Below are 20850 nucleotides of genomic sequence, written 5' to 3' on the forward strand. Positions count from 1 at the left end.
TTCCTGATAAATTGGATATGTTTACTCTTGAAAGAACTATTCTAATAGATGACAGCAGCTTGCATTTATAGTTTTGGTTGTACTATGTTGCCAGTAGCCTGTTCTTACTTTTAATAGGGTATTCCTTGTCACATTCTGTGTATTTTTTGGAGAGTCATGTTATAACTTACAAGCCTTATGCTACTTACAAGCCTACAGTGTGGTAGTTCTCTATCTTGGCAATACACCTTCTGCCCTCAAGTGCTTGCTGTTTCCAATTCTCACATTAACATGAGATCCTGGATCTTGTACAGGATCTTTAATGTATTTAAATGTCTCCTCTTAGGCAGTTCCTCAGGATTGAGGGTGACTTGCTTCCATGTTAGTTTTGTTGGTCTAATATCTTCCACCGAGGGGCAGAAAGTGGCTAATAGGGTGGGTGGGTAGTTTGCATAGTAGTTTGGTCCTTCTGCTACTTACAAAGGGCTTCTTGGGCTCCACGTGCATGACCCTGCAGTTCTCAGTATCGTCCTGAATGCTGCTCCTCCACTTCTAGAAGCCATGGGCCAAAGGTTCCCAGGTGTCGTCTGGGACATTGCATTTCTTCAAAGCTTTTAAACACATACTTGAATCTTTTTCTGCACCAGGTACTCTCCTCCCACAATAGAGCTAGGAATAGTCTGTTTTGGGAATTTGGTATCAAGCATGAGAACAAATTAGCCATCCCAACATGGCAGCCTGCAGGTAACCAAGGGCTAAATGTTCACTCACTTTGCTTTCAGGTAATCTAATCTAAAAGAGTTATGCTTGTGCATAGATGCATATGAGCTATGCATGGCAAATCATTCTGGAATTTTTGGTTCTACTTTCAAAATTGTCCAATTGATTTTGCACTAAGAAAATGAGGATTGGTAAAATAAAGGAATTTACAAATGTGATTCTCTTCAACACTGCCAAAAATACAAAAACTTGGAAATAAGTTTAGACTTCTTTTAAGATTCAAAAATAATTCCATAACAAAACTTGCCACATTTCCAATGCAATGTAATTCATGTAAAATGTTTATTTTTCCAACATTATTTGCAAGCTGAAGACTAAGTTCAATCTAAGCTTTGGAATGGAATTTCTGATGCCACAAAAAGCTAAAGAACATGGCAGGTGGACTGTTGCTATAATGCGTCATTAAATCAATTCAACTAATATGAATTAAATGTTTTACAACTTTTTAAATCTTAAAAGCATAATTATATTTCTAAGACTATTTCATTATCAGGACTAGTATTCTTGGATATCTGAAATTGTGGATTTGAAATCTTCTTGAGCACATATCCAGCCAGACACTAGTGAGCCTGCCATTTTCTCAGAAGATTTAAACTGCTGCTGCTTAATGTGAATGTAAAAGTTGTACTGGCACAACTTGAAGATGGACAGGGTAAATATTTATTCCATGTAATTTAAACTATTAAGTAAGTTGTTCACTGTTTGTGACACTACCATATATTTTACTGTTTGTGAAGCTTTTTGGGACTGTCTGTGGTCATAATAGATGCCTAAATGGCTGCAAGTTCTTTCTTAATTAAAACTTATTTGATGATGTTAATAAGATACCATTACTCACAGGGGTCAGCCTTCACATTTGCTAAAATAACAAACATTGTGATAAATCAGGTTTTAGGTTGAATTAATAAAACTGTACAGGCCCCTATCTTTAAATTCATCAAAAAAAATACTCTAAAGAACAATATAACAATTCCATTTTATTAAGCTAACCCATTTGCACTGCTTTACTACGACAAAATTCATTGCATGTAATCAAATTTAGATTATAATCTAACAGATGTAAGCACATTCTGGGTACAATTCATGCAACCTCTTCTAGTACTATAGTCTCTATTTTCCCTATTTTGATCTCAAATCTTTCATTGTAGAAAATAATTCAAAATATTTGTATTTTTCCCCTTTTACTTCTCATGGTGGATGTATTAGCTGTGCTAAAGTTTCTGGGGAGTTTTGCTGTGCTATATAAATGCCAAAATGATTGATGATGACCTCAAAGATTTGCCATGACCTGGCTAATCAACTGAGTTCTGATATCCTGGTAAATAAATCCATAACAAAAAATATAGGAAGTTCCTCACCACCAAGTCATGATTGGAACCAGGATACAGCAGTACCAGAGGCAGATTTTCTTAAAACAAAATCTAAAATTACACTGGTTCATTGGTATGAAATGATTTCTGTTAAAGATTTGAAGGCAAGCAAAAAGTCATGAAAGATAAGAAGCCAGAGTTCATCACATTGTATTGCATTCAGTGTAATTGCAGTAATGTGGGTGAGCTGGTGTCAGATTTATGCTTCAATAAAGGCATAATTATTAGATGTTCCAGCTCTTCAGAGAGGAGATTTGTGATAAGGTACAGTGAACTACTTTATGGTAGGTTTCTTGCCAAGGGAGTGGTACAGCCAAATAATGAATGTTAGGCTACAAAAAGTGACACTGTGTTCAGAAACTCAGGTCAGATATTAAAACAGGTTGTGGGCTTTGCCAAGCAGAAGGGAAAACACAAAGCAAGAAACTTAAAGGAAGATTAGCTGTAGTTAGATGGAGGGCAAATGAAAAGTTTAAGGGCACAGTTGAGTGCAACCTACTGTAAGTGTTTGACCCAGATATGTATCCTAGTTTATACAATAGATTTTTTAAAAAATGTACATTGACTGAATTTAGGAACCGAAATGACTTTAAAAAAACAAAAATTAGTGACTGATTTGTGGCCGAAGTACTTATTTAGTTTATGAGTGGGCTTTATGAACATACCACTCAAATTCACCAGTATACATTGGATGAATTAGCAGTCAACCAAAGAGAGAGATTCAGTCAAGTTGACAGACACTTTGAAATGCAATTCCTTGCAGACAATGATGTACATCCAAAACAAATCAGCCAATTTCAGTATACTAATTAAAAGTTACAAAACTAAAAAGAGTAGCTACTAACAAAGGAGGACATTAATTTTTATTTAAAGGAAATAAAACATGCATTTCATATACAATGATACTCACTACTACAGTGTATACATTGTATACATTTTAATTAGTACTGCAAAATTTCATTTTACCTCCATTCTTTACAAAATACACAATACAGTTATCAAAACAGTTATTGCAAGAACTAGCTGGTGAGACAGCATACAAAGCATCACAGCTGTCAAAAGGATTTAATACAAACAATAAGTTATATATGATCCACAATGTCTGGTGAAACTGGATACAGCAGTGTGCAAATTTAATTCTTGCATGGTGCAAAAGGAGCTAGCCAGCACCAAGGATCAGAGCAAATCTGGGTCTTCAAAGTAAAAATCTAATTGGTAATGGATCTGAGAATAGTTCAAAACCTTTAGGGCATTGGGAAAAAAAAATTGATGCCTTCAAATGGGAAAACTCCATTAAAACTCAGTTCAAGGTAAAAATTACAGTAGTCAATAGTTTAAATATCTGAACACAAATTTATGAAATCAATCACTTTCTCTATAGCTTCAGGATTCATGCATTTTAATGTTTCATAGTCATCCCACTTTGACTTTAAAGTTTTCATGAAGAAAATTAGCAAAATATTTCAGCATTGAGTTTAGTTTGGCTTTAATTCATATAAACTCTTTTTACCCAAAACTCTGTAGATTTCATAAGTTTGAATAATGAAGTCTCACATTGAAATGTTTAATTTATAAGTATTATGAAGATCACAGCAGCCCAGTCAACTGTCATTGCGTTAGTTAACTGGTCTGAATAAAACATTATGGAGAGCAAGAGTATTTTTGTAAACCAAAATAAGATGTACAAAAATGTACACTTGTAATAGAAATACAACATGAGATAACAGATTCCTGACCATATTCCTTCGGTATCATGAAGCAATGATTATAATTAATTATAAAGTCCAAGGCAGCTGGATAACAGAAAACATGAAAGTTCATTTGAAGAGGCCCATGTTATTTGTGAAGTTTTCAGTGCTTTTCTTACTGCATGCCAAACCACTGTTCTTGGTCTGCCCACTGTGCAGTCTCACTGTCACTCCCCTCCAGGTCTCCTTCTTCTCCACTACCCTCCATATCATCCACATCCTCCTCTTGTGCTGCTTCTGTCTGACTTTCTTCTTTCTCCATCTTCTGCATTCCTTCTAAAGACTTCTGATCATTGGGATCTAGGCTGCAAAAGAAAGTGAGTTATTTCTAGAAATTCTACTTTCTGGAAAAAAAGAATGAGGTCCAATTCTACTTGTGAAATTAAGTCAAAACATAAAGAGTTTGGAGGAAGGGAGGGATATGTTGATTGATTAAAGTTCCAATCTCCATTGTCAAGAATAACAAAGACCAAAAGGAACAAGTTTTTAAATAATGCAAAATAAATGTTCATTGAAAGGATGTACAGAATAATGTTATTATCGTCACATGTACTGAGATCCAGTAAAAAGCTTTTGTTTTGTGTGCCATCCAGACATCACACCATTAAGTAATTACATCAAGGTAGTCAAAAAGAACATATAGTGTTGCAGTTACAGAAAGTGCAGTGTAGGTAGACAAGTGCAAGGGTGATGATGAGGTAGATTGGAAGATCAAGAGTTCATCATTTAGCATGTAAGAAGTCCATTCAAGAGTCTGATAACAGTGGAATAGAAGTTGTCCTCAAGTCTAGTGATGTGCTCTCAAACAAGTGTAGACTGGTTTGTGTGATGTGCTGGGCTGCGTTCACAACACTCTGCAATTCCTTGCAGGCAGAGCAGTTGCCATACCCTGTGATGCATCCAAATAGGATGCTTTCTATGGTGCATCTAAAAATTAAAGTCACCAGGAACATGTTGAATTTCCCTAGCCTTCGTGCCTTAAAGCATGCTGGAGCCACTGGTGTGCTTTCTTGTTAGTGAGTCAATTGCAGAAGTTACATTTGCAGTTACATTTTGTGGGTATAGCAAAACCCAAATAGAACATTAATCTAGAAAGCAAAGGTAATAACAAAAGATTCCTTTCTCACCCTCAAACCTCTTTCCACTACATTCCCCTTTAGTCTTCCTCTCAAAATGGCAGTTTATGCCAATTTATGGCTCAATAGATGGCAATAGCTCTTTCTAGGCTTTACATTAGAAAACAAAAATTGAATATCAATGAGCTATTCAGCAGGGAAACATTACAGTCAAACCTGGCACTGTCCATAACCTTTTTGGTACGTCTACAGCTTATCATATCATATACCAAGTTCCCTACTGAACATCCCACCTTGAAGTATATAGCAGAACCCCACAAAGAGGAGAAATAATTTCATGCAGTTCAAAGCCAGAGCAGACATCAGGGACATCTTGAGCACTGACTCTTAACATGAACAAGAACCAAATTAATCTTAAATTATAAAGGAGAAATTGATTTATGAATGAAAAATCTTATTTAAATTGAGTAAAAGCACTTTAATATAACTGATACCTGATTGCAATTCTTTTGAATTGCATAATTTGAAGATATTTTGGACGAAGGTGTGAAACTTCTGTCACTTAAAACTTTGCCTTGCACATGACTCAATGCATATTCCTCTACTTTTCCCAGATTTGCTCACCAAGCTCAAAAATTACCAGATGAGGCTAGATGTCAGACATATGCTCAATCTAAACTTGTTTCAGAAACTGTACTTAATTCATATGTGCCCAACTTCATGTACAATTTCTACAAACCAATTAAAAGGTACCCAAAAAATGCCAGTATAAGAGCAGACAGCAACTGAAACATTCTTACTCATGTACCTTAATGCAATGCTGTATTGGTCCATTGCTTCCTGGTAATCACTTACAGCTACAAGAAAATCTCCAAGCATCCGATGCAGAATACAAACACTCTGATTTGCCAATGCATTTCGCAGAAGAGCTATGCCTTCTTCATACTTCTGTTCACGGCCTAAAAAGTTGATAAGACTTGACTAGTAAACTAGTAATCTTCAAATATTCAAAGTGCAAAATATAAAGTTACTTAAAGCAAATTCTTCATACCATCCCTTCAATTAGCCAACACTGGGTGAGTGAGTCACCAGTTCTCAGGCTGTGCAGCTTTCAAACAGACTACAGGAGATGCAGTGCTTCATTTGCTCTACTTTTCCTTTCCCATCTATGGAGAAGCATTTTGCTTTTGCTCCAACCTCTCTCAGATGGATTAACTGAAATTAAGAATTAACCATTTTATGAATTTACTATCTTCTTGGGAGATTTGTTAGAAACTTGATTTTGTTTTTATTTGAAAAAAATCAGTGCACTTAATCCTTCACCTGACTAAAAACAATGATACTCTAATGCAATGTTAAACATGACCAGCATTGGGTAATTAAATCCATCCCTTTCTGCTAAAAATTATTTAGTATGACATTTGTTTTTACTGGTCATGTGGCTTAACACAAAACATTGGGAGTACAGATGACAAATTAAGTTTATAAAAATTTAATATTAAGCAATACAAAGTTAGTTTGGACTTTTTTCTTATATTTGTACAGTATATCTATGCACATTTAGCCTAGAATAACTGTTCCATTATGTAGTGGCATCAAATGCTAAAAGATTAGTGGGCAAAGTTTTTAAGAAAATTGAAAAAATATTCTGGGCAGCAATTTCCAGAAAAATGAACATTCCTGTCAAGTTCCTGCTGCAATTTTCCCAAAATTCTCTCGAGGAAATGTAGAGAAATGCGGGTTACTTTCTAAACAGACAAATATATAAATTATCAGCTCTCCCTCAGGCACTACCTATCAATAGTTTAGTCTAAAGACTACATTTTTTCTCAATTGCTCATATACTGGAGAAAGTTACTATAAAGTGTTAATTTTATGCATAAACTTGCAAGTAGGTGAATTGTATATCTTCATATCTTAAAATAGGGTCATAGAATTTACAGTATAAAGGACAATAGTCCACAGCAGCACTGGTAATTCATTCATGAAGAGCATTTACTATAAGTCCCACTATCCTTTCATTTTATATCATATCTTCCTGTAAAAACTTTACCATTTCACTTTTGTGCATTGAGGGAAAAATATCTTGTTCCAATGAATGTATTTGAAAGAATTTCTTTGAGACTCTTTCTAGACCTTTCCTTGGTGTGATCAATGTCACTTTTGAGTCAGAAGCTCATAGGTTTAAGGTCTATCAGAGTGGTTGAGCACATAATCTAGTTCAACATTTCAGTGGAATGCTAACTGTGTGCTGTACTGATGGGGATACAGTCTTTCTTGAGAGGGAATATCTGCTCTTTAGAGGGATGAAAAAAATCATTCTGAACAATTCAAAAGACGAGTGGGAAGAATTACCCTGATTCCTGCCGATATTTCTCCCTCATGTCTACTACAACAAATTCAGGTTAACTATTTACTTACATCACCAAGTGAAAGTTTGTTGTGTGACAACTCATCACCTTATTTGCTCAAAGCAAAATCACTAATCTCCAAATGCAACTTCCTGGCTTTAAAGCATGCTTGAGGACATTAAAGGTGTAAGATACAATACTTCTTTCTATCACCAGCTCCAAATCTGTATCTGCTTATTGATTTGCCAGCTGGCAGGAACAATGTATTAAAAACTTTTAAATTTCAAAAAGAATTTTCTCTGTAATGATTAAAAACTCCACATTCCAGAATTCCCTAATAACAAAACTTCCTTTGGAGATGTAGGAAATGTAATGTTGAATTACAGCAGCACCTTCTAAGGTGCTTATAATGGAACACCTAAAAATACAATATGCTCTACTTGTGCCCATCTGGTGTTTAGCATATATTCAACCACTTGCCTATTCTTATATTGAATGATTCTCTCTCTCTCTCTCTCACACACACACACAAAATGAAAAGGAATTAAAAAGACATATCTTACTCAGAAGTTCTGCTTTTTTGACCACTGCTTTCAGATAATCAGATTTCTGTGCCAGAGCTTTATCCAGAAGTGTTCTTGCCTTCTCTTGTGTCATCGGGTCTTCCAGGCAAACAGTGGCAAAAAGTGTCAAGGTCTGGGCATTTGGACCCAGCGTTTTGAAAACATTATTTGCCATTACCATTGCTTCACGTATGCTGTTTGAAGCCAAATAGCATTCAACTAGTCCTATAGATACAAAGTGCAAAAATAATGCATCTTTGGGGGAAAATGTTTAAAAGTAGAATAGGAAAAAGTGTTATAGAAGTTAAAGTCTAAGATTGTGATGGAACAAAGTTAATACTTTGAAGACATAACTGCATATTCTGCTTTTAAAATATAAACAAAAGCTGGAATATCTCAGCAGATTAGGAAGCATCAATGGAGTGAGAAACAGTTCATCTTTTGGGTCAATGACTTCATCAGAATTGGACAAACTAGGAGTTAAATGACAAAAATGTATAATGAGCAATGCAAATGGATGATGTTAAACAAGTTACGTAGAATGAGTCTGCCTAAATGGCAACAGCAGAATTTACAATTGAAGTCAAGACATCAGACTAATCCCTCCACTCCATCTCACACTTTTCCTTTTTGTTTCCTCATTTGTTATAACTATTTAAATTTCCATCTTTTTCCAGCTCTGTTGAAAAGATATTAATCTAAAACATTAACCATTTCTCTTTCTCCACAGGTGCTGCCTCATGAGCTGAGTTTAAGCATTCTGTTTTTACTTCATCCACGATATTTTACCTTCACTTTTGAGGTTATGCATTTAAAATAGGACAGTGTCCCTGATGAGACATTTAAAAAAACTAGGACAATATTCACTGGAACACAGGTTGAGAGGAAGATCTACGAGTGTTCAAAATTCTGACTGACAAGGAAAATAAAAGTACTAAGTCAGTGAAACCATGAGCAAATTACATCAACTATGGGTTAGAAGATTAGAATGCATTTTGCAAAGATCATCAAGAACATTGGAAGAAAGTACTAAAAAGCATGAAAATAACAAATTTAGGATTAGGACAGCTAGCTCTAAGACGACAGTACAATCAAAGTGGGTTAAATAATCTATTCAATGTATCCATATAATAATAAGCTTATTACCAATTAGCTATACATTCAATTGTTTTCACTTCATGATGCCCATAAAATAATTTAGCTTTTTATTTAAAAGACATTTGTTTTAAAAAAAATTATATACCAGTTGACCTTCTGCAAGTAGCAGAATCTAAGTAATATCTTCAGCCAAGGCTGGGATAGCAGACTCAGCAAAACAGGACTACGCTGTCTCAGATCACTTTCTTGCATCCCTCATCACCATCTCCTTATAACTAAAGGCACTGTTTTAAGCAATGAAAGCGATGTGTGGAATGTCAGAGGGCAGAGTTGAGCAAAGGATGATGGAGGCTTCAGGGGAAGTGGAGGATGCAGAATTTACTCAGAACTGAGGGAGGATGGTGGAGAGAACATGGGTGCCGGAGAAGGAATAAAAACAATTAGATTAAAAAAGTACATCTTTAAAATGTATTGAATATACTTTACCATTGGGGGAAATACAAGAAAGAAAAATGGAACAGGGCCTAGGCCACAGAGTCAGCAAACATTAGGAGAGGATAGATACTGTGTGGATGAGGCAGGAAGACTTGTGTTCCTGGATGGTACCAAAATACATTTCGACTCTGATGTCTATGTCAGCAGGCTGTGATAGAAATCAATTGAGATTAGTTTTGAGTAGAGCTGGCGGCTGAGAATGCAGCAGCTCATGAAACTGGGACCACTAGAAGAAAAATGTACGACACCTTTGTGAATGATGGGAGAAAAGGTTGCTATTAGCAGTTAATATGCAGCAAAGGTGATTGTAATGAGAACTGAATATATGTAAATGTATGAATTAACAGCAAGAGTAAGCTGCTCAGCCCCTCTAGCCTGCTTCACCAGTCAATATGATCATGGTTGATCCGACTGTAACCTCCAAATTTTTACCTACATCTGGTAATGTTTCACCACCACAAATCTATCCAGGCCTGCCTTAGAAGATCCAAGTCTGTTTCCACTACCCTTTGTGGAAGAGAATTCGAGTCTCACAACCCTCAAAAAAAACTCATTGTAATCTTAAATGGACAATCCCTTATTTATAACACGTGCCCCCTAGTTCTAGATTCTCCCACAAGACACCATCTCTACACCCATCCTCAGGATCTTGTATTTCAATCAAATCCTTTCTCACTTCCGTGAAAGTCCAGCAAATACACATTTAGCAAGTCTAACCTATTCTCATGAGGCAATCTTAAAATTTCAGGTGTTAATTTGGTAAGTCTTCTCTGAAAATGCTTTTAATGCATTAGTATCTTTCCTTCAATAGGTTGATACTGTGCAGAGTATTGTGGTCACACCAATGGTCTGTATAACTGAAACATACCTTCCTACTTTTGTATTTAATTTCCCTTGTAATAAACTATAACATTGTTAGCTTTCCTATTTCCTGTACCTGTAGTCTAGCCTTTCCAATGCACTAGATCATCCAGATTCTCTCATCCTGTTTATTTTTTCCCCGCCAAAAAGAGAAACAATTTTACATTTTCTTACTTGTATTCCATTTGCCAGATCTTTGCCCACTCACTTAACCTACAAGGTTCCTTGTATACTCTTCACAACTTATTTTCTCTTTGTCATTAGCAAATTTAGCAATCATACCAACAGAGCTTTCACATTTTTTCCACAAGTTATTCACAAAGTGCAACAAGTTGAGGCCCTGACAGTAAACCCTGTGAGGTATCACTTACTAAAGCTTGCTGGCCAGAAAAGAGACTAATTTACGCCTTCTGTTTCTTGTTAGCCAGCCAATCTTATAGCATTCATCCTGCATCATGAGTTATTTTCTGTGATAACCTTTGATAAGGCACCTTATCAAATGTTTTCGGGAAATCCAGGTATGGTACATTCACATGTTACTTCAAAAGAAGTCAATAAATTGGTCAAGCCTTTCCTTTCACAAAACCTAGCAACAGGTCTGAGATTAATTCCTGGGGATTGGGAGGACCAAGAGGAAAAACAGGAGACTACATTCTGCTAAAAGCTATCCGGGTGAAGATTGCAGTCAAGAAAGGCAGTGTCATTCGTCACCACTTCATCTTACTTCTGTTACGGATTAGGTTACTATTTGGTGAATGTCCCTTTAAGACATAGTACAGTAGTGTGTGTGTGTCTGTGTGTGTGGCATCATTACTACGACAACAGGAGATAACGACGTGCTGACATTTTGGTTCAGTCAGAGAAGAGAGAGAGGGAGAGAGACACACTGCCTGCTGGTCTCTGTATCGATAGATGAAAAACAATAACTGTCTCACACACTATAATCCACGTATGGATTTTTGGAATAATCCAGTGGAGTCCACTTTGTCGTTAACCTGTAGAGGGAAACAGGTATTTCTGTGGACGGCCACATCTCGGATGCTTTTCGGTGTGGCAGATACTTTGGAACTAAGCAGTGGAGATCAGTGACTGAGGTGTCATATGGGTTCCATTGTGGAACATTTGGATTTTGTAATTTCTCTCCACTCTCTCTACATTTTCTCTTCAGTCAATGGTGGTTTTGCAAAAGCCTTTGCTCACGTTTCACCTGATGACTTGCTGAACTGAACTTTGAAAACTATTCCTGGACTTGGGAGTTTGGGAATTTGCCACACACACTTCGGGTTTAGTTTTTGGGGTTAATGTTTAATATCTAACATTTTTATTTTTCTTATTATCATAAGTAGTCATTAACAAAATAGTTTCTAGCACATGACTCAGTGTGTTTCTTTTGTTACTGGTACGTAACACTTCCAACAAGTTCCCTACTGGATTGGAGTTAATCTACAAGATTACCAGGAACTTTTCAATACTTATCATCTGTACCCCAGAAACAAAAGAAAATTTCTTTGTCAGTAATCAACTTCCATACATAGACAGAACTTGGAACAGAGTTCCACAAAAATGTACAAGGGCTTTACATTAAGCATCTTCCACACAACACTGCGTCACCCACCGCTAATCAAAATCCACGACAAGGCCCAGGTCACTTTGGATCATTTCTTGCAAACTAAAGCAACCATACATCATTGCCTCCAGTGCAGAGCACAGGTTTTGGAAGTCTTAGAGGCAAACGTGTCTTAAGACTAAAGCCTCCAATTTGACATCAGCCTACTGGTCTACTGTGCAATAGGGGTTCTTGCCTTCCTGTATGTTTCATAGACATGAACAAACTACAGTGAGCACCTTGAAGCTCTGGAGTACATTTATATAAACTGCCACAACAGGTCTACAGCAGACGCAATCTCATTTGGCTCTCCACTCTGCTTTGGAGCACCTAGACAACAGCAAAACATACATCAAGCTGCAGTTTATTGACTACAGTGTTCAACACCATCATCCCCTCAGTACTAATCAACAAGCTTCAAAACCTGGGCCTCTGTACCACCCTCTACAACTAGATCCTCAACTTCCTTCCTGGGAGACCACAGTCAGTGCAGGTCGGTGATAACATCTCCTCCTCACTGACAATCAACATAGGTGCACCTCAAGGACACGTGCTTGGCCCACTGCTCTACTCTCTCTACACTCATGACTGTGTAGCTAGGCACAGCTAAGCACGATCTATAAATTCGCCAATAACACCACTGTTGGTAGAATCTCGCATGGTGACAAGGAGGCGTACAGGAGTGAGATAGATCGGTTGGCTGAGTGTTGTTGCAACAGCAACCTGGCACACAATGTCAGCAAGACCAAGGAACTGATTGTGGAAAGGGGAAGTCAGGAGAACACACACCAGTCCTCACTGAGGGGTCAGTGGTGGAAAGGGTCAAAAGCTTCAAGTTTCTGGGTGTCAACATTTCAGATGATCTATCTTGGGCCCAACACATTGATACAATCAAACAGGCAGCATGTACTTCATTAGGAGTTTGAGGAGCTTTGGTATGTCACCAAAGACTCTTGCAAACTTCTACAGGTGTACAGTGGAGAGCATTCTGACTGGTTGCATTACTACCTGGTATGGAGGCACCAATGCATAGGATTGGTATTGGTTTATTATTGTCACTTGTACCAAGGTACAGTGAAAATCTTGTCCTGCATACCGATCGTACAGGTCAATTCATTACACAGTGCAGTTACATTGAGTTAGTACACAGTCCATTGATGTAGTACAGGTAAAAAAAACAATAACAGTACAGAGTAAAGTGTCACAGCTACAGAGAAAGTGCAGTGCAATAAGGTGCAAGGTCACAACAAGGTAGATCATGAGGTCATAGTCTATCTCACTGTATAAGGGAATCATTCAATAGTCTTATCACAGTGGGGTAGAAGCTGTCCTTAAGTCTGGTGGTACATACCCTCAGGCTCCTGTATCTTCTACCCGATGGAAGAGAAGAGAGAAGTTAGAAAGCAAAAGGCTGCAGAGGGTTGTAGATTCAGCCAGCTCCATCAGGGGCATGACCCTCTCCGCCATCAAGGACATCTTCAAGAGGCAGTGCCTCAAGGCAGCAGCATCCATTATTAAGGATCCCCACCATCCAGGACATGCCCTGGTCGAGTTACTACCAATCGGGGAAGAGATACAGGACCCTGAAAACCTACACTCAACGTTTCAGGAACCGTTTCTTCCCCTCTGCCATCAGATTTCTGAACGATCCATGAACCCATAAACACTACCTCATTATTCCTCTTTTTGCATTATTTAATTTTGTAACTTATAGTAATTTTTATGTCTTGCACTGTACTGCTGCTGCAAAACAACAGATTTCATGACACGTTAGTGGTAATAAACCAGATTCTGATATACACACTGTAACAAAGTTGAGGCCACATGACTAATTCGTATGGCACACCACTGGTTATATCGCGCCAACCCTTCAACACTGATCAAGGCAGAGTCAAATGGAGTACCAATGCTGGAGTACTACCACAACTTTCTCTGCAAAATCCTCCTACATCAATTCGCAGGAGTTTCTCTTGCAGGTCAACATCCCCAGCCACAAGGCTCTGATTACACTCAACCAATTTCAATGGGCAAGCCACATACACGTCTGAAGAACACTCTGAGCTCCATGATGGCAAGCAATTTCCAGGACATAAGACTTTGAGAACATCCTCAAAGTATTCTTGAAAATTATGTAATATCTTCACCAACTCATGGAAATTCCTGGCCCAATACCATTCAAACTGGCAAGAGTAGCATCGAGGAAAAGCACGAGTCTTGCCAATGGAAGCACGCTAAGACCAAATGCAAAGCAATCCAAACAACCCATCCCATCAATCTCCGCCTGTGCCATCTGTAGACCTCTCATTGGACTCATTAGTCACTTCAGAACAAAGTTATCCTTGACCTCAAAAGGATTGCCTAATGAGGACAAGTATTTGTTAACAAATTTAAAATAACTCTTTAATGAAGAATGTTTACACGAAAGTCTTTTTTTAAAATAAAGAGGGTGCAACTATACAAGAATCAGATAACTGGTGGCATTGTTTCAATTGTCTAAGGCCACTTAAATTCCAAACCAACTGAAATGCTGCAATTTCAAATAATATAAAAGCCAACAAATCAAAATAATTCTGAGCTGTTCTACTTTTCACTACTTACATGTGATTGTTACACAATTTCCCTGGGCAGAATTGAAAACATTCATCATACAGGCACAAGAATAAGTCAAGAAATAACTTGCCTTCATAGCAATCCATTCTGCAAGGGGAGAGACGCATAGCTTCTCTGAAGTGTATAATAGCTTCCTGGATTCTGCCCAAGGCTCGCAAAGCAGCACCTTTTAATAGCAAGGCTTGCACACTGTTGCTATTCAATTGAATTGCTTTTGCTCCCAGATAAAGTGCACGTGAATATCGTTTGCTGTACAAACATTGATAACTGCAGAGACAATAAGGCATAGAAAAGTCAGAGGTAACATTTCCAACACATCAGTGACTGTGGTAAAGTTTTTATATACTTAAATACAAAATCAAGGGCTGAGTAAAGCTTTCTGCAGTCATGTTATGGTTGCTTGACTAGATCATACAAATTAGGAGCAAAATAGGCCACTCATGACCAGTACTTTCCCTGTCAAAATGGATAATTTCACATTTTCCCACATTATACTTCATTCGCAGATCTTTGCCCACTCACTTAACTTTGTGGCTTCCTTATATCCTCTTCACAAGTTATTTTTCCATCTTTCTTTTGTCATGATAAAAAAAACCAGCAACTATCTTCAGTGCCTTCATCCAAATCATTTATATAAATTGTAACAAGGCCACATGACTAATTCCTGTGGCACACCACTGGTTATATTGTGTTAATCAGGTTTAACACTCATCAAGGCATAGTCATTGTTAGCTCGTTAGTCCTCTATCCACATCGGCGCTACCTCCTAAACTATTAGCTTTTGTTTTCCCAGTAATCTTTGATGTGGCACCTCATCAAAAGCTTTTATACAACCACCCTTTATCCACAGCACAAGTTAACTCTTCAAAGAACTCCAATAATTTGGTCAAACTTGATACTCTTTCACAAAACCGTAAGAGTCTAGAATAACAGAAACAGGGCCCTGTATCCACTGTGTCGACTCTGGTCAATCATCTTGAATTTGTCTAAGTGCCCATCTGGAACATCTAGAAAATAATAGCTTCCAATAGTTTTCCTTATGACAGATGGTAACTGCCTGTAGAGTCATAAGAGTAATACAGGATGGAAACAAGCCCTATAAGCTCAGTGTGCATGCTGGCTATCAACACCCACCTATACTCATCCTACTTTCCTGAATTGGGCCTGTAGTCTTCTGTTTGATGACTCTGCCTCCATTGTTTTCTCGGTTAGACAATTCCAAAAAGTTACAATCTTCCAAAGGAAAAATTCCTTCTTATCCCTCTTAAATGGGCTGGTCCTTATTATGAAATATGTCCCTGATTCAAGATACCCCAGTAGGGGAAATATCCGCTCAGGATCCACTCTGTCAACTAAACACTCGTGTTCCAATAAGATCACATCTCACTCTTCTAAACTGCAATCAGTATTGGCCTAAACAGCTCAACCTTTCTTCATATATCAACCTCTTCAATTGAGTGAACTTTTTCTGCACTGCCTCTAATGTAGGTATATCCTTCCTTAATGTGAAGACCAAAATTGTATGCAGCACTGTAGTAGTTTCCTGCTGTTTCTCTTTTCAAGTAAAGGAGTTACATTCACTATTTTCCAATCTAATGAACCTTCTCAGAATCTGGTAAATTATGGAAAACTAAAACGAATGCAAAAAAACTATCTTACAAGCCACTTCTTTTAAGACTCTAGGAATGAAGTCTGCCAGGACCCAGGAACTTGTCAGCCAACAGCTCCAACTATTTGCTCAGTAGCATTTTCCTGGCAGCTATTAAATTTTCTTTCTCCCTTCCAATAGCCAATTTACAGCTGTTTCTGGGATGTTACTTCCATCCTTTATAGTGAAGACTGAAGAATGATACCAGCTTGATTCATCTCTCATTATTTTCCATTATTAATTCCTCTGACTCACTTTCTTCCAGAAAAACCTAGTTAGTTTCTACAGATATTTATAAAAGAATTATGTTTTTGCATTTCTAGCCGGCTTTGTTTTGTATTTTAAGTTCTTCTGTACTCATTAATCTTTTGGATATTTGCTGCATTTTTAAAAAATATTTTGTCCAATCATCTGACCTGCCACCTATCAGGTCAAATCAACTTCACAGTAAAAATGAATTCAAATGTGCAACATGGGCCGGGCCTTGCAACAGCACGAGAACTGCAATGCCCAAAATGTCATATTTTAGCTGTATGGACTGAATCATGACATTTTAGCAATAAGGAGCTCTCAGAGTTTGTGGATACATTAGGCACTACATTGAGTGGAAGAAATGAGAGTTACTGGGAAAATGAAAAGGGCATGCTTCGAGAAAGCTCCAGAGTTTTTTTGTGTTATTTCTGGATTCTCAGGGGCTTACCCTCACCTCTTCTGTTAGTCTAAAACAAATTCTTGTAAAATATCCACCTTCTTGCCAATAATTATTGGTATGACCAAACCTACTGTTCCCAGCCACCACAATGCTTTTAATCCCTTCCAGACCATCATCACAGACTGAATCAGACAACTCACAGGCTCAATTCAACCATGTGGTGAAAGTACTCTTATCTCATGACAACGTCCATCACAGACCCAATGTGCGTTGGAACTTTACATGTGCCTCGATCAGCTCCAGATTAAATTATTTCAAAGTCTTCCTTGCACCCTCCTTTACTCTTCATTCATAAACCAGTTCATACAAAATTAAAACCCACACTGCTTCTTCCTGCTCACAGTTAACCTTATCCTCATTGACCTGCTCTAGCTCTCAACTTTCCTATTTGTATTGTGTTCAAATCCTTTCATCATCTTTCCCGCTCTTATAGCTGTAATGCCCGTCAACTTATCCATTTATTAGACACTATCCTCTTTTTCTCATATTGAATTTAAAGTTTGCTTTCAGGGCCCTAGACCACGCATTTTGGATCTCCCTCAAGACTACTTCGTCTCCATTATATCTTAGTGTTTTTTCAAAGATGTCTTTTATGCCAATCTTATTATGACTTTCTCTTGTACTAGTTTCTTTACCTTAACATTCACTTAAAATTCTGAAACATATTGAGACATTTTCAATATTGATAGTAATTTTCCATAAATTTTAAGAAAAATCAAAATTAAAAGAGAACAAGAGGAAAATGGGTTACAAATAAGTGCTTAATTGCAAGAATAAGCACTGTAATTGAAGAAGTTTGTCACACTACTTATCTGATTTTGTAATTGGCAGGTTACATCAGAAAATGTTAGAATCACAAGTAGGTCTCCTTGATGAAGTGACCCATTTTAAATTCCCCAGAATTAACAATGAGCAGAGCAATAATACAGAAATGGTAAAGTCTGAATAATCATTTCATTGACTCAAGTATTGGCAAGACTCTCATTCATTACACTTGGCTACTACCTTAGAACTTAATGACCTGTAAAGTACTTATCTTTTGCTGATGGTTCCTTTGAGAACTTATTGCTAACTACAGTGCACCGTTCAGCTTGCTCCTAACTTCCACACATCTGACCTCCTACTCTGCTGTTGGAATAAGTAACAAATCCAGGGTGCAGCACAAACAACTTGAATTGAAAAACCAGATGCACTTCACATCTACCTCCCAGTTTTACTCCACCAGCATAATCTCATCAATTTGAATGGGTCACCAACATGATTGAAAAAGACAGGTGCAGGCATTTACAATTGTTTTAATTTATAGCACTTAGGAGTTAAAAGTAATTTTTTTTGGTTTATTATTTAAATCCTTTCAAACCATTTTTAAAATCTACAAATCAGAGACATTTAAAATCCTTGACAGTGGGAAACTATCAAAAAAAAACATCTGAGCAATTCAGGGACAGATCCTCAAGGATGCAAGTGCAGTCACAGTATTAGTGCAGGGAGTAAGATATTGGTACTGGTTTATTATTGTCACTTGTACTGATGTTAAATTGTGCTTGATCCAGCCCAATATCTTCTGTGCTGTAACCCATCCACCTGCCTTTCTCACACTTACAAAACAAAATTACAGCTGAGAAGCCAGTGTTTGAGAAGATTGTTGACGGCCATCCGTTTGTCATAGCCGACCTACCAAAATGTGAACAAAATGGTAATGTAATGGTCCTATAAGTGGTTAATAAGTGTATACAAATGGGTACACACTTTTAGATACATGTTGCAAGTGGTAGTCATAACTTTCTTTGTCCACGTGCACTGCCTTGCTATATAAATTAGTTACATACAGCAGTGTGCATTTCAGGTCCTGAAGCATTCCTGTTGTCAGTGGAACACTGCTGATTCAGAGTTGTTTTGTCAATATCACCAATTTCACACGTCTCCAAATGCAATGTGTACTGTTCCAGCTCTTACCCACCAGCATAACTGTACTCCCCTGGTTTTTCCAGAAATCCTCAAAGTTCAGTTAAAACAAAACATACATTTAAGTAACATGTTGTATTATTTCAGGATGCCCAAAATACTTTAAAGCCCATTAAGTAATTTCAAAGTCAAAGTAGGAAATGTGGTAGTAAATGAGTACTGTGTCAAGGTAGTTGAGACACTGGATTAGTATCCAGATGCTTGATTTGGATATCCAGATCCCATTAAGGCTGCTGGGGAGTTTAAATTCAAGCAATTACGGAATGATAAGCTAATATTAGTAATGGTGACCTTGAAATTACTGAGTTATTGTGAAAACTGTTGATTAATGTTGATGTTAATTTAGGTAAGAAAGAGACATTTCTCTCGTGTCATTAGTTGGCATCAAAAAGCTTGTGCCGAAGAGCAAGAGAGGGAAGAAAACCTTAAAAAGCTGTTACTTGTCAAAACCTTATTTGGGGTGGAGTTGGGTTAAACAGTTGGACATGGTCTTATGTAGCTCAGCTCCAGCACGTAGGTCAAGATGAACTGAGATTTCACCCAAGATCAGCTGGAAAATGTAAAATTAGATACCCATTTTTCATTCATCAATGAAACCTGTACAAGTAAAGCACATGAGAATCTGTATAACAATCTATGGGAGCAATGGTGAAGACTATATTACCCAAATACAAATTACCCACTGTACCATTAATCGAGATATCTATTAACCTGAAAGAATGCCTTGTTTCTTGTTGCAAAACTTTAAAACATTAATACCTACCCTGAGACAACCCAAGGTTCTGCATGCTGATCGGAGATGTTGAATAAACGTCCACCTAAATTTTCAACATCTTCTAGTCGGCCCTCACCTGCCAGAAGATACCCATAGACGTCCATTCCTAAAGTGAGATAGTTGTTTGAAAGCTTCTATTAGGTAAGTACTATACACATCATGCTTGTTCAGCAACTTATTCCAGATCTACAAAGTGCTATATTGTAACAAATGCCCAGCGGACATCCAAACTTTATTTCTGCTTAAGTTTAAGAAATCAGTCACAACTTCTTCTGAAACTCAAGATTGTAGGTTCAAGAACCACACCAGAAATTAAGGTGATGCATGTGCACAAAATTTTAAACTCTTTTTTTTTGCATTACCAAAGTGATGTGCAGCAAGAGGAGCTGTCTTCAGGATGAGCTAATAACCAAACATCCCATTTGGACGTAAATGATATTATGGCACTAATTCAAAAGAGCTGGGGATTTATTCCTGGAATTTTAGTCAAATTTATCCCTCAAACAATTTGTCTCAGGATTATCTGGTCACATCGCTACTTCAGGGAGATGGCAGTGCAAATATTGTGTGAGTTTCCTTCATTATTTAGGACATAAACGTCACTGTACAAATGCAAATGTCTCTGAATATACAGCTAAATACCAATTTAACCCTCATCAAATCTTCAAACATTTAGACATCCTTTTTAAAAGCAAAATTTAGAACTATAATTATTGAGTGAACTGAAAAGCTAGTGATTATCTTAATCAACTGGAAAATTCAAATATATTTGTATCTATTTCAATGTTACTTACCCTTAATTATATATGGATCCAGCATCTGAGCTTGCTCAAACTTCAGGATGGCATTTTTGTTGTCACCCACTCTGAAATACAAGTCTGCCAAGCTTCCCATTAAATCCACGTTATCCCGCAATAATGACTTCTTCTCCAAGGAGCTGTGGATTAAATGGTTGTAAAAGTGTGCTGTTAATTACAGTGCAGGGATTAGAAACCTATCCATTACATTTACAAAAAAACATCCTTGCTAACATCTCATTTTGCATCACTTCTTTCCAGAAATGATTTCATGGGCACGATGCTCATTTAAAATAAAAGTGCAAGCAGACTAAGCCATGCCAACTTCCAACTGTCCGCATTATGTTATTAAAAGGTAAAATAATTTTCTAGAACTGGAATGTCCTCTTGAGTGGAGACATACATAAAACACCAAC

The 20850-nt window shown here is 37.3% G+C and overlaps 1 protein-coding gene across 2 annotated transcripts in view; it reads right to left on the reverse strand.

Annotated features, from left to right (window-relative positions):
* Window positions 1-1578: 1578 nt before the first annotated feature.
* anapc7 (anaphase promoting complex subunit 7) overlaps window positions 1579-20850 on the reverse strand; it is a 36521-nt gene continuing 17249 nt past the window's right edge. Inside the window, exons 7-12 of one of the 2 annotated variants that reach the window (XM_052031747.1) lie at window positions 20432-20574; window positions 19626-19743; window positions 14608-14804; window positions 7868-8092; window positions 5762-5912; window positions 1579-4182 (exon numbers count right to left, since the gene is read on the reverse strand). In XM_052031747.1, the coding sequence (XP_051887707.1) occupies window positions 3993-4182; window positions 5762-5912; window positions 7868-8092; window positions 14608-14804; window positions 19626-19743; window positions 20432-20574 (1024 nt within the window). In that variant the 3' untranslated portion in view covers window positions 1579-3992. The remainder of the gene's footprint in view (window positions 4183-5761; window positions 5913-7867; window positions 8093-14607; window positions 14805-19625; window positions 19744-20431; window positions 20575-20850) is intronic. The other variant, XM_052031746.1, reaches the window with a different exon arrangement.

This window comes from Pristis pectinata, chromosome 17 (genome assembly GCF_009764475.1).
Source record: "Pristis pectinata isolate sPriPec2 chromosome 17, sPriPec2.1.pri, whole genome shotgun sequence".
Taxonomy (NCBI): Eukaryota; Metazoa; Chordata; class Chondrichthyes; order Rhinopristiformes; family Pristidae; genus Pristis; species Pristis pectinata.